General features: G+C 38.0%; 1 protein-coding gene across 45 annotated transcripts in view; it reads right to left on the bottom strand.

Annotated features, from left to right (window-relative positions):
* The window catches only part of Ptprd (protein tyrosine phosphatase receptor type D), a 2,219,644-nt gene that overhangs the window by 63,526 nt on the left and 2,138,497 nt on the right, over positions 1-17,621 (bottom strand). For all 45 annotated transcript variants that reach the window (XM_041632294.1, XM_041632295.1, XM_041632298.1 and 42 more), the window contains one exon: positions 10,434-10,557. In XM_041632294.1, coding sequence (XP_041488228.1) covers positions 10,434-10,557 — 124 coding nt within the window. The remainder of the gene's footprint in view (positions 1-10,433; positions 10,558-17,621) is intronic.

The raw sequence follows: 17,621 nt of genomic DNA, 5'->3' as shown, positions 1-17,621 counted from the left end.
CAAAACCCATTCAATTTACTGTGGATTATAATTTTCTGATCAGAAGATAATTTGACTTGAAAAGATTTATCCATGTGTAAAGAGTATTTGTAGTTATGAATGGTCAGTAATAGTCTTTCTGCATTGAAGCTGCATGAAAAAAACAGTACATGAATTATTTTATCAATACAGAATTAAGTCACCATTAGAGGAATGTTCACACTTGTGTACCACATCTCATGATGATATCTCTATGATAGCCTTGACTTTCTTGAATTCATCTATTTATTCAAAGTTATTTTAAGATAAAAAGAATTATTTAGTCCCTTAGATTTGGTAGCGATACATTCTAATGCTCTTGCAAGCTGGCTCCCACAGCTTTTACCTCCACCATGTTGAAATCAGACTTATTTCGTGGGGCTGATTCTGCAAAGCTCGAGCAGAAGCCGCTAAGGCTAAAAACAAAACAGTGTAAAGAAAACCAATGCTAGTAAGAGGCTAGCAAGTGTCTGCTCATGAGAAGAAAGCAGTTCTCTAATGGAGCAAGTGAGAGAGAGCAGCAACAGACATGGAGGGGAGGTAGTGTCCCTTCCGACTAACACTTCCTGGCAGAGGTGGAAGTGGAGCAGCATGGTTGGAAGAGCTTTCTCTGTTCCTCCTCATAGAGTAACACCAAAACATGGAACACTTGGCCATTCAAATTCTGCATGTCGTTAGAATAAACAATACTTCAGCAAACAAGTTCATTCCATTTTTAAGGCAGAAGAACTGAGAAACTAATGCCACATAATGGGTATCTATATATATATATATATATATATATATATATATATATATATATATATATATATATATCATTCCCCTTCTCCCCTCCACTACACACAAAATCAAAATCCCCAAACACTGAATTGGTGATTAAGTCTTAAACAGAAATTTCTGCATGATAGAATACACAGAAAGTTTACTTTGCTGACAACACTTGGACCAGAAATATATCAATAAACACTAAGTAACAAGTAAACTTATTTAATTTCGAAGGACGCAGGGTTATTTTCTTTGCCTTGAGCCATGACACTACTCCTAGCTGCATCACAGCTGCTACAATGAAGAAGTTCCCTTGCAACACACAAGAGAAACAACAATTCCCTCCCAAGACACAGTGTCCCTGAATTTCTTGATGTAGCTGTGACCTGAATTATCCTCCTCACTTTTGCAAAATTCAGAATTGATTTTCAAATGCATTCTTTGCTGTGTGGTCACTGCAGTCCATCACCTCCGAGCTGACAAATGAGTAACATATAAAAGTCCCTGTGAGCCAGGGTCTCCTCACCACGTTGTGCCCTCCTCTGCCTGATCTTCTGCCCTCTGGACTGCTGGAGAAGGGTAGCTTTGAAAATGGGCCCAGAAAAGGAGCTGGAGAGCCAACCTGGCTATACATTCACAGGAAGAACAACCACACAGCTTGGGGAGGCTATCAATTCCTGCACTAGAAGAAACTCATTTGTTAGGGATCATTTTGCCTGGGGGCAACTCTGAGGTCACTACAATGTATAGTCTTGCAGACACGGCTTATATTCATAAGGATGCGATTATTCAAAAGCTTCATCTAGTAATGAGATAATCAGAATATAGCAGGGGGTAGCCTGTAGGAGACGTGTATAAAAACCACTAAGATCGTCCATTTTCATTGATATTATGGGAATATTATTGTTACAATGTCTTCCAGCCAACATTTTATAAGAATGAAATGAAAGAATGCATGCACAATTTCCGAAATGCCATTGAGTATTGTAATTGATGCAATAAGTAAATGAAATAAACCTATTCCATTTTATCTATTGATGAAAAGTAATTCCAATTCTTGATTTTCCTTTCAAATTTTACACTAAAAATAGTTAATAGACAAATAAATTTTTTAGTAACTTCTCAGAAATCTATATCTCATGCCCCAATTCTAACATCAAAAAATTCACAGAAGACATAGCTCCCTATATATTCAGAATACTGAAGTGTGAATTCATTAACAAATTCTGTCTCCATATACTGTAAAAGTAATGAACATCCATCCCATAATCAAATATGACACTGCCGACAGAAAACAAACTCATAGCCAGGGTTTTCTTACTCAATATTTGATTGGCTTCTTTAGTAAAAACGTAAGCAAAGCAAACGAACACCACTAGCAACCACCAGTTAAAAATTTATTTTCTCTTCTCTGGCTTATCAGTTGAAACAGGAGTTGGGTAATAACACATCTTTATGTCCGTGGCTCAGTCCCAGGTAGGGGAAAGTTGCCATCCAAGCAGCTGTAATTAGATGGCCTTTAATAAGCCTGAAATTGTGAAATTCCTTCAGGTTTCTAAGGCTAAAATTCCCATCTTGCTTGCTAGTTGCGACAAATTAAGGTATGTGTCTTTATTGCTGCTCAAAAATAAAAAAAAAAGAGCTTTCTGTATTTAAAAAATAAACAAGAAAAGGATTAAACTGTGTCACTATTGTACATAATTAACTTGAAATGCGAAAGCCTGGAAGTGTTACAGGAACTGTGCTGTCTGCCTGCATCAATGATTGATGTTGTGGACACTGTAAGACAAATGAGATCAGCTCAACAAATAATTGGATGGAACTCAAAAATAAATAAATAAATAAATAAACCTTGGTTTCCAGAAAAATGAGGTATATTGTCTAATAAAATTTTTCTGCTTTGATTTACTTTGTTGTTGTTGTTTTTTTTAAACAATGTGCATATGAGCACCCTGTGAAGTTAGGGGCTTCAGATTCCCTGGGTCTGGAGTTACAGTTGTGAGCGCATCCACATGGGTGCTGAGAACACAACTCAGGTCCTCTGCAAGAGCAGAGCATTCTCTAAACCATGGAGCCATCTCCCCAGCTGCTTGTACTGTTTTTATAAATAGAATTTAAGAGCTAGGTAATCCCCACACAAGGTGCCCACAGATTATTCGCAAGTAAAGAAAGAACCAGAAATTAGGGAAAGAATATTTATTGAGTTGATAAGAGAAAGAATATATGTAACCTTTGAAGTTAGTCTTTTGTGGAAAAAATGCTTTTAATTATTTGAAGTCAGAGTATCATTTATTCATATTCACTACATTTAAAATTCCTTTAGAAAATGTTGGAGTTGTATTAATTTACTTTCCCGGTTTTTAAAAATATTGCGATGTCAGTCCCACTCTATCCACTTGGGGCTTCCTCAAGCTGACCTCCATTCATTTAAGACTTCAGCCAACCTGAAGAACTGCTCTTTCCCAGGGACCCACAGCCACTGTCACACTTGGTAAGGAAGCAGGTAGACTATCAGAGCTCTCCTTCCCTTCTTCATCAGGAGGCCCACTGTAACCCCCCTCCCTGTCTGTCTTCATTACTCGATACCACCCATAGCATTTTCCATTTCTCATTGTTTTTTATTTTTTTCTGAGACAGAAGAACAACATGAAGTTTGGTGGGGGTGAACTGGGTGGCCTTTGGGAAGCAATGAACATGATGAAAATATAGCATATGAAAAATTGAAAATATATGCAATAAAAAGTAAAATAAAAACATTTTCATGTTTTTCCTTATAGACTATGCATCACCTTTCTATACATGGGCTGAAAAAAACAGAAGAAGATATTTCACAGCAGGGCCATGGTATGAAACTGGCGAACACTCACACATGTGTGGACAGTAGTCTTCAGGGATTGATGTGGGATTAACTTGGTACAGGATTAACCACAGAAGAAAGGCCTCTCCAGGACTGGAGCAGCACATCTCATTGTGGTGAGCGGAAAAATCAATATTACGGAAAACTACCTCTGGTTTTCATTAACTGTTTTTAGTTGCATTTATCTCAGAAGTGGTGAATTTGTGTGCTGTTCACTTACTAAAGCTGTGAGTTGCCATCTCATAAATAATCACAATGTTATCACCATCATCTCTCATCTATACTATTTACACTAAGGTTTTTTAACTGTTTCTATTATGCAAATCTAACACTAGAAGATATATTCTGAATTCACATATAAAGGAAACATGTTTCTCTTGTTGAAATATGTAATTTTATTACGGTCTGGTTTTCATTTATCAAGTGCTAATATTTTCTTTTGCTTTATAAACAACTCTAAACACATGCAGCTTTCTTATTTGAATATTGCTAACTTTTCCATAGATCATTTCAAAAATTTTTGAAGAAAAAAAAAACTTGTGTACAAGAGCAGTGAAACATATAGCAGTAATGATAGTAGTGTCCAGTGTTTATTGGGCATTTCCTGGGTGACAGGCATTCTAGGGCTTTAACTGCATTACTTCACTTACACTTTCTACTGATTCTAGGTAGTAGGTAGCAGTAATAGAATCACTAAATTGTCAAGGAAACCAATATTTAGTGAGTGACTTCTCTCAGTAAGCTCCTTAGAACCAAGAAAAGTCTATGATGCATTAGTAAGAAAGATGTTTCAGGTTGCATCATGGGCTAGTTAAGAAGGTAATAATGAAAGGAAGCAATTATAAATATTTGTTTCAAAACTTTAAATATAAGCTCCTCCCATAAGAAAATAAAAACAAATTTTTATGGGTATTGAAAGCCCCTGCCAAGTTACATACTGAAACATAATAGCGATATTGATGGCAGGGATCTCTGGAAGTGATAAATCATGAAACAGAGTCCTCCAATAAGAAATTAGGATCTTTGAAGATCAAGTTTACAGTCCTTTTCCAGCCATCCCACCACTGAGGAAACATCCCTTCAACCTGAAGCAGTGACATTGTTTGGGACAGTGATGACCCAGATATCCTCAGCAGATATCAAACCTGCTGGTAACTTTATCTTGGACTTTTCAGATTCCAGAAATGCACATCTAGTGTTTACATATTACCCATGTGTGAAATTATTGCAATACCATAAACAGATTTAGACACATGTTCACATTTTAATAAACTTTAAAAATCAGTTTTATAAGCATTAGTGTTGAAGAATATTCATATGTATGTCACAAATGAAATCTTTTAGATCTGCTTTGATGAAAGGGTTATACACATGCCTGTGCTATGAATATCATAAACTCTCTTGCTTAAGAATGTCTGTCTTTTTGAAGGAGCTAATATAGTAATGTTCAAGATTTAGTATTTATTTGCCTACCCAGTATCTTTTGATCTCAAAATTTAGAATAATCTTCAGAACTTTAGAGACAACAGTAGAGTCATATAAACCTTTGTCTTCAGATCTCGTCTGAAGAAAGAGAACCAAACACATTATGTCGGGATTGCTAAAAGGGAAAATGAGATTGTAAGGACTTGGGTGCCCAGAAACCCACACAGGTGAGTGTGGAAATACACTGTGTGGATATTCTTTGTTTCAGGTAGACTTCCTGTACACATCAAATCAGCAACGACCTCTGCTCTCCTAAAGACTCCCTGTTGACCACGAGAAGCAGCCTGTCAAGATCACACGGCTTTGTAAACTGTGTCTTACTTTTCAACCCCAGTTCTTTATTCAAAGTTCTTCCCGATAGATCTTATAAGAAACTTTAAGCTAATAACAAAACCCACTCAAAAAGCATTCACAACATGTTTTTTATTTGGAAAAATTCTCTTTGCCTGGAGCCTAAAAAGTAAACTAGAAACCTCCAGCTCCCAGGTTGCAGCGTAAGTATTCAAACTTCTGAACAGTCATTTCAGCCCAAACTGAATGGATTTTAAATGAGAAACTGTGCTCACAGTTACAACTATCACAAGGGCAAAAGCAACGCAGTTCCACATGGGACACTGGGGAGAATATCAGCTTCATGTTCAGCTGACATGACATTAGCATTTTTGACTTTACCACTTCTCACTATTAATACTATAAAGAGCTCTCAGCTTTTTCAAAACTGTACTTTTGTGAATAGTACGTATTTATGTCTATGAGTATGATGTGCTTGCATTGGCGTATGTGAGAGACAGTTCAGGTGTGTGAGAGAGAGACAGGGCAGGTGTGCGTGTGTCACAGTGTATGTGTACAGGACAGAGGACGATGTCAAGTATCAATCTTCACCTTCTACCTTGTTTGGGGCAGGGGCGCTTGTTTGCCAATACACTGCATAGGCCAGTCCACAAGGCCATCCATTCCTAGAGGACCTCCTGACTCTGCCTCCTGTCTTTCCATGGGATCTCTGAGATTAGAGACATGAGCTGAAAATCCTTGTTTTTTGTTGGTTCTGTGAATTAATGCTCAAATCTTCATGTTTGTGTGACAAACACATTACTCACTGAACTGGCTCTCATCTCAATATTTGTATTTTAATGTTCCCATTTTATCATCTGGAAATCAGATAACTGGCTTTTCAGTATAGATAATACAGTTAAAATCGGGGTATGGTGTCTACCATATAGTAAACACTTAGATAATCAGGCCCACTCTAAGTCCTAATTGTTGCTACTGCACTAAAAAGTAGCATTTAAATATTATTTTATATTTAGGCTTCGGCATCAGCTTTTTAAAAAAGTGTTTGTCAAAATGGTTCTTAAAGTAATATATTAAATATAATACTTCTGATGAAAAGTTAGCACTAAATGGTTCTTAAAGTAATATATTAAATATAATACTTCTGATGAAAAGTTAGCACTAAATGGTTCTTAAAGTAATATATTAAATATAATACTTCCGATGAAAAGTTAGCACTAAATGCTAGTGAAGACGAATCATGTTTCAGAACGGAAGCTGGTTTTTACCTAGGACAGTAGTGAACAACTCTTGCTAACTATAAGCCATTGTAATAGAAACTGCTACTCCTACATTTTATTATAACAAACCTGAAGGTACATTAAAATGCACCCAGGCAAAATTCACCCACAGAATCAGTTAGATACCGGTTCACTTGGCTGTACTTCTATAAGACTATGACTGACGTGAGGATTCTAATGCTGGGCCACAGTTTCAGGTTAGTTATAGCATAACCTGGGAAATGAACTTAGAATACAGTGCTTAAGTAATTCCTAATCACAGTCTTAAATAATAAAAAAAAACCCCTGAGGGCATAAAGATCAGTCCAGGCTTTAGGAGTCATACCCTCTATAGAGGAGAGTACCCTTGGTGACCTGAGGCAGCTGGAGGAATGAGCAGAGCTGGGTTCTATAGGATGTAGGCTATCCTCTGTCTGCTCTGTTTTCTCCTAACTAATGCATACTAGTAAATACCAGGTGAGATAGTTGTAATAGCATCGCATAGTCTGTAAGATAGAGTTAACATAATAGCTGCTGTGATCTCAGGAGCCAGGAAAGAAAGGCTGTAATTGTGAAAGCTGCTCTCCGAGGAGCCAAGTTTACCTAGATATAGAAACAACTAATGCCTCAAAGTCAGAATCTTGCTCTTCATCTTTCTCTCTCTCTGCCTTAATGAAAGTATAGGTTCTGAACATTTTACACACTGCATGAGCTAACAGATTATTTTATATTATGGTTATATGCACATAAGAATGAGCTTCAGCCAGGCAGTAGTGGCACACACCTTTAATCCCAGCACTCAGGAGGCAGAGACAGGCAGGTATCTGTGAGTTTGAGGCCAGCCTAGTCCACAAAGCTAATTCCAGGACAGCCAAGGCTACACAAAGAAACCTTGTCTCCAATGCCTCCCTCCCTGATAACAAAGGGCTTCAGTTTGGTCTTTACTTGAGAATAACTAACTTAAGTCATTAAACTAGTCCCTGTTACATCCCTGGTTCAGGAACCACAATTTTCTCATACCAACTGCTTAAGTGGAGCTTGTCAAAGTGGCAATTGGACTTGTCAAAAATTCCCTTGTGTTTCGCCACCTATTTTGCCAGATGTGCAATAACTGACAACCGTCTGTATTTGTACCCTCTGGATTTGTTCTGGCTTTCCTCGGTACAGGATAATGAGTGATCTGGGCATGTGAGGAACATCACCACTTCCCAGCAGCTTAGGAAGCAGGCTGTAGCTATACAGGGTCCTGGTGCCCATCAACTTACACTCTTTTCATAATCTCAATGGAAAGAGAGTAGCTGTTCACACTGTTAGCTAAGATAAAGACAATGTAAGTCATTGCATCCATTTCTGTTTCTTCTCTAATGTCTGTCAGATAGTCTTCAAAGTAATATGAAAAAGAGTAGCTAACACTACCAAACAAAGGATTAAAAAACCATCATATTAAACCCTCAACCACAATCACCCCAGTTAGCCAAAAGAGGTAGAGCACATTAGCTTTTATACACAGGGCTAATATCAGTTCCCCTTTTCATTTGACCCTGTGTTATCGAAGTTACCTGCCATAGAGCCAGTTAGTGACGGGCTGTGCAGTTCTCATGCACAGCACCTCCTCTCTAAGACTTATACAGAATGAATAGCTGTCACCCAGAGTACTTCCAGGTTAGAAGAGCTTGGTCTGAGATAAAATGATGTTCCTGGTTGTAATCTAGATTAAAGCTCTCCACCGAGCCCATAAATTTTAATTAAATTCTTCTAACCTTTTGCATAACAGAACACTGAAAGACTTTGCTTTCTAGGTCAGCTCTAGATTTAGGGTATAACTGTGGGCACAGAGTTATAAAAAGGCAGGTTTTAATCTGAGTCAAGTGCCTCTGCTTCTGCACTGTAAAAACGACCTAAGAATAAAGTGGACATAAGTTTCCAACTGTCATAATAAACGCACCAGAGTCCGCCACCACCATCTCAACACCCTTTATAAGATGTGAGAAATAATAGGCCAAGGAAAATTATGGCAACATATCAAAAACACAGTGATTTGGTACTGAGGAAAGCAAAAGCTGGCAGGCAGCTTTCCAGATTCTCTTGCTGATATATTTAGTTACTTTCACATTAGCTTGACCGATTAAAGAAAGATTTAGTTCTTCTATCTGTGACTTAGTTTTGTTCCCTAATTTATTGTGATAAAGATTTTACAGAAAAGGAAATGCTATTTGTTACATTTTAAAATGGGGCTGTAGAGATAAAATGTAAAGCCATCAGCAAACATTTGCTTGAATTTTTCAACAAAACATAGAAGCAGTTATTAAAGTGACCTAACCCTGCCTCAACTGGCACTGGTGATTCTCAATAAAATTAATCAGTGTTATCAGGATGGAAGAAGATTGACATCTGGACAGTACTGTATTGGCTACCAGTAAGAAACATTACAATATTTTCCAACATCAAGACTAATATGACACAATTTTATGGCCCATCAATTCCACTTAAGGCCATTTTGAGCCAAAAAGCAGGTTGCAGGTACATGTTTAGCAAATGATTAAAAAAAATATTTTACTCCCAGGTCTGCCTTTTATGCTTACCAAATTTCTTTAACATTTTAAATTTGTATTTGTCTTATATGTGTGCCCATCCAGGTATGTACCATACTGTTGTGGAGGTTAGAAGTCAACTTGCATCCTTCTACTATGTGAATCCTGGGATTGAACTCAGGTCCTTGGCAAATGGCTTTTTCTGCTAAAACAATTGTCTGAAACCAAGATGGCTTTCAAGAGAAGAGCTATGAGATAAGGTGGATGCTACCATAGATTTTTAAAAGCAGGAAAAGAAAACATATATATATATATATATATATATATATATATATATATATATATATATTTGAATCCCTGTAGATGAGACTGCACTGTGGATTCCTGAAAGAATTGATACAAAGCCAGCACTATTCAATGATTTCTAAAAGCAACTGCAAGAGATTAAGGAGAGAGCCTTTGAGCATGAAGAGTCACTGGTGACAAATGTGGTATGTGACAGGTGGTGGCTCAGGTTGCCTGCTACGACATGTGAAAAGGATTAGGTGGCAGGAAAAAAAATTCTCTAAGGTCTTTCAATCTAATGATTTTCTATAAGCTAAAGGACTCCTGAAATTCTGATTGTGAGGAATGAACTCCCAGATGTTTTAGTGTGGCACGTGCAGGGATTGATTATTGGAAGGAGGGGAGCAGAAACCTCCCTTCTGGGTCTGCTGAGGAGCAATCCTCTTCGTTCATCATCCCTCCCGGAATGCACTTCACACTGCAAGTGGGAGAGACAGACTGCAAAGCAGATCCCAGATTTGATACCCTCCATGTTTCCAAGGTGCTCCGTTTCTGCTAACCACCACATCAGGGACTCCTACGTTCACCTTGGTACCATGTAAGCATGTCCAGATTTATTTACAGACACCGTTTCCTTACTTTTAAAATTAGTGACTAGTGGACATACCTTCTGAAAATCACCAGTTTGCTCATAACTATCAATAATCATAGGTATGTTGAGTATTGCTTCCCATATCAAAACATCAGTAAATTACCAAGCCTACATGGAGGGATGCTTCTGTCATGGTAGCGATGCTAATCTGTTTCTGTTACCAATAAACTGTGCCTGGGTTTGAGGCAAGTGCTTTCATAGACGGCTAACAACCCAGGCAATATTACTTTCCCATGCAAATATCTAAAACCCAGAAAACAGCAATTTGAATAATATATGCATTTTCTTACCTTCTATTGCTGATAAGAGAACCCTAGAGTGATCATATGCAATGACATTTGCATATCTGTTCTTTGGTTTGTTTACTTCTAAGTTTGAGTGTTCCCATGTGAACTGCTGGCCGGGGTCAATCGACTGTAAAAGACAAACAATGCACACAAAAGGTGAATACTGAAAAATGGATTAAGGCATTTATCACAAGGAATGGACAAAATTAAAAAGAAATTCTAAAGCTATGCTCAATAAGGATGAGTTCAGCTGTGAAGCTGAACACTAACATAATCTACATACTATACTGACCATAGTGTGTGTGTGTGTGTGTGTGTGTGTGTTATAAGAGACATTAACAATCACCAATATTGATGCAAATGAAAAACATCAACACAGAAGTTCTGTTACTATTTGAACAGCAGGGCTATATCTTACTTTTCTATTTCCTTCTCTGCTGCTGTAGTTTATAAGTTTATTTTAGCACAATTTATATTCTGGTGCTGTGAACATAATTTGCATGGAATACTCTTCTTGGTCTCTCTTGCTGGACCCTCACACATATACACACTAGGCACACACACTCTCCCAACCTTTCCTCCTGGGTCAGCACACACATTTTCCCAGACTTCCCTGCTGGATCCGTGCACACATACTTTCTATTGACTGGCCTTTCCCAGGCCTGCTGTGCACAGGCTCTGCATCTGCTTCTCCACCTGTATGCTCACATCTTATATATTTCTTTATAACATGTCATAGCGAATGACAGGGCAATTTGTACAATCCAAACAGCTGAGAGGGACAATGAAGAAGAGAAGCCAGTACTCACCATCAGAGTCAGAAAAACAACTTTCTCCCTTCAGAAAGATTGGATTATTTTTCTGCTTGTACTATTGTTTCTATGCATCATCATGTTTATCCAGTCTGTCCCTTTTTAACCTAAATTTTTTTCTTATATTTTCAAACTGTCAACATGTTCTAATATCATACTTCAAGCAGAAACAATCTACAGTATGTACTATGTGGATATAAAATGCATTTTGAAGGTACCTCAACAATGATTTCAAAACTACATTCAGGCTTAATTGCTGAATTGAAGAGTTGAAAACATTGCTAGTGAAGGAACAAGCTGTATGGTACACATGGAATATAGTCTATGAACAGGAAACCTAGAACTGACAAGAGGCTTGTAATGGATACTGGGTCATTATGCTTCACAACAGTATAATTCCATTTTCTTAATTGTTAGGAGATGGTTCCCCTCCACCCGCACCTCATTTGGCGGATGAAGTAGAAGGAAAGCCTGTGTCACCAATCTGACTGTGGAAGGCCTTCTCGGACAGGCAGTGTGCTAAATGCTGTTAGTAACCTAGTTAAGTCCGCAGGAGTGACTCAGATAATTTCAAATGCAAGCCAGGGAATCAAAAGCTCACTGCTAAATACTGGCAGGTAGTTACTAAAGCACAAGGCTGCCTAACTGTCCAGAATGCCATTGCAGAGTGAAGAAGCCCAAGACAGGAAGCACATCTAAATACAACCATCCTTCACCTTCCAACTTATCATCCTGTGTCATTTCGGGACAATTACATAAGAAATCAAGTTTTAAAAATGAGGTTGGCTTCACATGGATGATAGGACAGATGGGACGCAGCTTACATTTATACTTGTTTTACACGGATCAAACAAACATTGATTAAATAATGCTGACTTGCCTTTGTGCAGCTCAGCACTCATCCATCTGTATCTATCTGTCTGACTGAACATTTAACAACACACAGCACTGGTCATTATTTTTGGAGCTTGTCAGAATGCTGAGAGCAGTAAACTCAAGAAAGAATAAATACAGCAAGTCGGTGAGGTATACTAACATCCTTTATACTTAAAAGAAGAAAACAGAAAAGTGCTTTGACAATCACCTTTCCATTATCCATGTTAGGAAGGCAAAGAAATCATAAATAAGAGAAACTATCATTCCTAATTTTGTTTTCCCCATCTTGGTGCTAGTGATGGCAGAAGGGCTTTGCTTCTGGGTCCTCTGGCCTCCCTTGTTGCAGTCTCTTAAGAGTGAATATCATGACCAACATGGAGAAAGAGCAGCACAAATACTAGCTGTCAGGGAAGGTGATTTCTATTTCAGCTCCATGTATTTAGCTGATCCACCCTGACTGTGCAGCTTCCTAATAGAACTAAGATGAAGCCATTGTAATAATATGAAATTAGCACTGTTTCACCCAGTGGACTCACTGAGTTTTTTTCCCCTTTGGACGTACCACTTGTGTCTTCTTTTCTCTTCAATTCTCCCTTCACTGTCAGTCCCTGTCAAACAAGTTTCTTTGCAAGGCTGGTGTATTTTTAGCATTGCTGCCCATCTTTACCCTCCTCAGCTAGAGTGCAGCTAGGTTGCTTTCAGTCTCTGCAGAGTTTTGAAAGCTGGAAGTACAGCGAGAAGAGTTACTCAACTAAAAGTTGCTTAATGGGCCTTTTATATTTCAGAAACTATATAAAATCTGTGTACTGACTTGTCCCAGAATTTATAAACAAGAACGCCTCATTGTATTTACAAAGTATTTCTCCAGGCAATCAATAGGCCCTTCAACCCCACAAGCAAGATCTATTCTCTATGCTAAAAACAACTTAACCAAGATGTCAAAGGGTTTTCCATTCCTGCCTAGACACAGGTATCTAGGTAGAATGATCCTCTCCACCATGATTTCAAACAAAATAATTTTAATGCTAACAGATTCTCAACTTAGTTGCTTCTGGTATAGGTGGAACCAGATGCAAGGAACTCTTTGTGGGTAATTCAAAGTAAACAGGCAGTCTCAAGTAGATACTTGCTAATATCAAGCACTTGGTCTTAAAATCTAAAATTGTTTACCTCAGTTAGAACTCTGTCTTAAAATGAGTAAGTGGAAGAATAAACTACATGCAACACATGAAGTTCTAATTGTGTACTGCAGTTTCATTCCAAAGCCACAGTGAAAATGTGTGTCTATCCAATTACTCTAATAATATTTGATGTTAACTCACTTAATTTAAAATAAAAATCCTATGTGTGGGTATTATGTTTATCATGGTTCTCTCAATGTAATGACTGCAGTACACAGAAGTTAGATGATTTGTTCATAATTAAATAACTTCTACAGAGAAAGGTCAAATTTCCTAAGCTTTCTCTCTAGCTCAGCCAAAGTTTACTTGTTGGTTTTATACCCAGCCCTCTGCTGCTTCTTATATACAATTCGGGGAAAGTTGAGATCAAAACTCTGTAAGGAACTGCTGATCTCTGCTTGTGATTCTAAGCACAGGACAGAACCCTACAAATTTGCACAACAGATTATAGTACTTGAGTGGCACTCCCTGGGCATGACCTTTTTTCCCCTAGCGCTGAGGTCCTTACTTTAAAGCAACATCCTTCAGTGGTTCTCTAAAATCCAAGCTTTGGGCCAAAAGAAAAGTATAATTGCCATTTTCAAAACACCACACACTCCATAATCACAACTACTCAGTAGGACTCTGCATCCTCCCTATGACCCAAGAGAAAAACCTCTAAATGTTCCTTTAGAGACTGATCAAAGAACTGCCACAAAAACACAGTCATCCTGGGTTTTTTGTATGTTTACAAAACAAACAACAAAACTTAATTATATAGGAGGACTAGACCAACTATTTTACTAGCCAAACTACAGGCCAGACCTTTTATTTTTTCACTGGAACTGAACTTTCAATGACCTTAACTTCTGGAGAAATCCTGGCTTTTCACATAGTTCATCTGGTTCTTCCATAGTGTGGCTCACCCTACGGCACTCTCAAGCCCCTTTGAGGTTATAAGAGCAGCTTGGAGCTAGTTGCCAATTTATGCAGAAATAGTTTCTCCTTTTCATTTGTTTTTATTCATATTTTCTCTCATCCCATTTGAAATGGTAAAATGGTGTATATATCCATGTGAACAAAACACATGCTTACATAGTTGGGAAGGGCTATATTTTCCACAGTTAGCAATTGCCAGAACATCCTTCCAAGAAAAGAACATGCATTTAGTTGAAGCTAACAATCCTTTATAAGCCAGAATTTGAGATGAGGTGGAAAGTACCAGCAATGTCTGAAAGACAAGGGTGAGGCTGGTGTTTTCAGCTCTGGTTTAGCTGCAGCAAGTTAAGTAACAGAGCAAGTTAAGTCTGTGTCCTCTGTGTTCCATCCCTCTTGGCATTTCTGTCACCCAAGTGGCAGGTTTGTGCCCTCGTTTTCTCTTTGCTCCCCTTATCCAGTTAGTTATCAGCTCTTGTTGAGTCTTTCCCTGTAACAGTGCCTCTGATACAGGCTACCAGCAGAGTGTGAAGAACTGAAAGAATTTTTCTAGATTGCTAGTGTTAATAAGTGGATGTGGTAGCATTTTTCCTTGAACAGAAGAAGAGATGTATTCAAATTCATCAAAGGTTTATAAATGTAGCATACTTGTTGAATGTAATGAAAAGGTGTTTCAGGCGGACATTTCTTCATGCAGGATTTTGCCTTCAGGTAACAGAATTGAATCAAGTCTTTACATTGTCCGATGGTTAAATTTGAAATTATAGCACAGTTTATAGAAAACCAAAACTTAATATGTAAAGTACCATCTATTCTTCTATGTTTTTAGAGTTGTGATATGTGAACAAAGTAGAAAGGATAACTATGCCCATAATAAGAAACTCAGTTATGTGAGGCCATGATTGATGTAACTGTCTGGTCAACACTTGCCCCTGCATTCTGTCACAGCCGTACAGAGAAATCACTCTTTTCCTGCAGGACTCTACTCCTAGAGGTACTTTTAAATGCTCTTAACAGGCCACTGTGCCAGCGGAATGAAAGCAGTAACAAAAGCCCTGTGGTGTGGGAGAATTGTCTGTATTCTGACAATCATGTTTTAAATAAATGCTGATTGGCCAGGCAGGAAGATAGGCGGGAAAACCAGACAGGAAGTAGAAATGATGCAATGAGAACAGAATTCTGGGAAGGAGGAAGCTGATTCCTCCCAGTCCTGTGCAGACCACCCAGGAAGCTGAAAAGGTACTGAGCCAAATGGCAAAAATAGATCAGAATAATGGGTTAATATAAGCTATAAGAACTAATAAGTAGCCTGAGCTAATGGGCTAATCAGCTTTATAACTTAGAGAGATCTCTGTATGATTTTCTTTGGGGCTTGCTGGCTATGGGGTACCGGGCGGGAAAGAAACCCAAACAAGCAGGCCCCTTCATGTTACAGCCCTGAATATTCTTCACCTTTCTAAGGTCAAGGCAATATGGGCTCTGGAATTAGACCCAGCTCTTTTACTTTATGATTTTGAAAATGATCATTTCTTGAGAGATTTCTTTAAATTAAGAGTTTGAAAGAAATACAACTTTAGCATTTAGAAATTAAATATTTCAGATTTGTTGCCCAACATGTGGAAGGTGGCCACAAACAGAATTAAAACATTCCTGTCCCCGAAAGTAATGTTGATAGGGATGGCATCTGTGACTTGTTTTAATCAGTTTGTTTGGATTGTTAGGTATTATCTCCTACATTAGATAAATAAGCAACAAGAAAGAAGTGGACACCTGGGTGTGGTGACCCACCTCTAATTCCAGCACTTGGGAGGCCAGTCTGGTCTAACTAGCAAGATGTGGAGGTGAGGGGGCGGGGGCGAGGTGGAGACATTCACAGTTCATTCGTAAGGACTGTGTAATGGAGAAGAATTTTAAGAACACAGTTTACATACCTGCATTTTCTGTGATATTTGAAAACATAAACACTTAAATGATTTTCAGGCAGAAAAATTCTGTTAAGAAACTATTTAATCTTCTCCAAGTAAAGAGATACACACACACACACACACACACACACACACACACACACGACTGAATTGATACAATGTGACCATAAAGGTTTATAAGAATAAACCACTTGTTTAGCAACCAATTTAAAGACTAGAATATTTATTAAGTAAAATAGGTTATACATTCTCAGGAACCCTGTGGAGTTTGATGGCTGTGTTCCACCAGGAAGCAATCATCTATTAAGTATAATCCATGTGGATCATATATGAACCTTCCCTTTCCTGATGGTACCAGACCACCAGACCACCAGGTTTTAGTATGTAATGGTACTGAATAAAAAGGAGAATCACTGTTTCCTAATACTGCTTAATCTGTATCAGTTCTCAAGGATGAAGGCAAAGCATTTGTTGAAAAGTTTTAACTGAAAAGTAGCTTATCTTATCTCTCCTCCATGTCTCCCTGAGTGGGATCCAAACAGACCCTGTAGACCACAACTTAGCAAGCTGGTAGAATTCTTTCCCCCATCATGCCAATTGAATCTGCCTCCACATGGGATTATAAAATGTAAGCAAGCTGCTTAGTCATTACTGCAAGGCAAGTGATTTTTTGCCCCTCTATTATTATGTAACAGCATGTCCAACTCTATCATTTGGAGCCTCATCTACTTTTCAGCAGAGATAACAAAGCAGAGCCAAGTAGCTACATGCATTGCTTAGTTTTCCCTTTCCACTTGGAAATGGAGGCCTGCTCATTCATAAAACCAGCACATTAGTAGCCATAAAAGGGAAGAGCAATTGAAGAATGGATAGCTTGATTTCATGACATTGCTAGAGCAAGGAACAAACAACACTACAAGGAAAACAGCAGATATAAATCATAATGAGGTTGATAAAAGACATTAGTGGTCTCTAATCAATACTATTATTTCTTCAAAAAAATGTAGAAGGTTTTAATGAGATTTTAAACATCATCTTGTTTTACTTTGTATCCTGTAGTTAAAATATGTGCTAGCCTTTCAGTATTGTTTTTGCTTGCCATTTATTAGGAAGGTTTTTTTTCTCATTTTACTTTGCTTTGTGTTAAATCATTTATCCATTCTCATACAAAGAGATGAACTTCGAAACTGAAAAATAAGACTTTTGTTAATGTTTAATCAATACCTTGTTTTCTGGATCAGAAAATTAAACATTCAACATCCGAAAAGGAAATAAGAGAAATTGATGCTTTCTCCTTGTCTGTTGCAAAATACAGAGGATTACAGCCATCACTTAAAGAATTCCTCACCTCACTCTTATCTCCAAATGTGTTTAGTGCAACTATCAGGCAGCTACAGAGCTCTCAGCAGGTGTCTTTTGGGCACAGCACACACATACTGACTGCTGGCTGCTAATATGATTACCCTTTGCAGGCAAAGTAAA

The sequence above is a fragment of the Microtus oregoni genome, unplaced genomic scaffold, assembly GCF_018167655.1.
Source record: "Microtus oregoni isolate MIOR12 unplaced genomic scaffold, Mior012 000041F_ref0000270, whole genome shotgun sequence".
Classification (NCBI taxonomy): domain Eukaryota; kingdom Metazoa; phylum Chordata; class Mammalia; order Rodentia; family Cricetidae; genus Microtus; species Microtus oregoni.
This window is presented reverse-complemented; position numbering and strand designations above follow the sequence as displayed.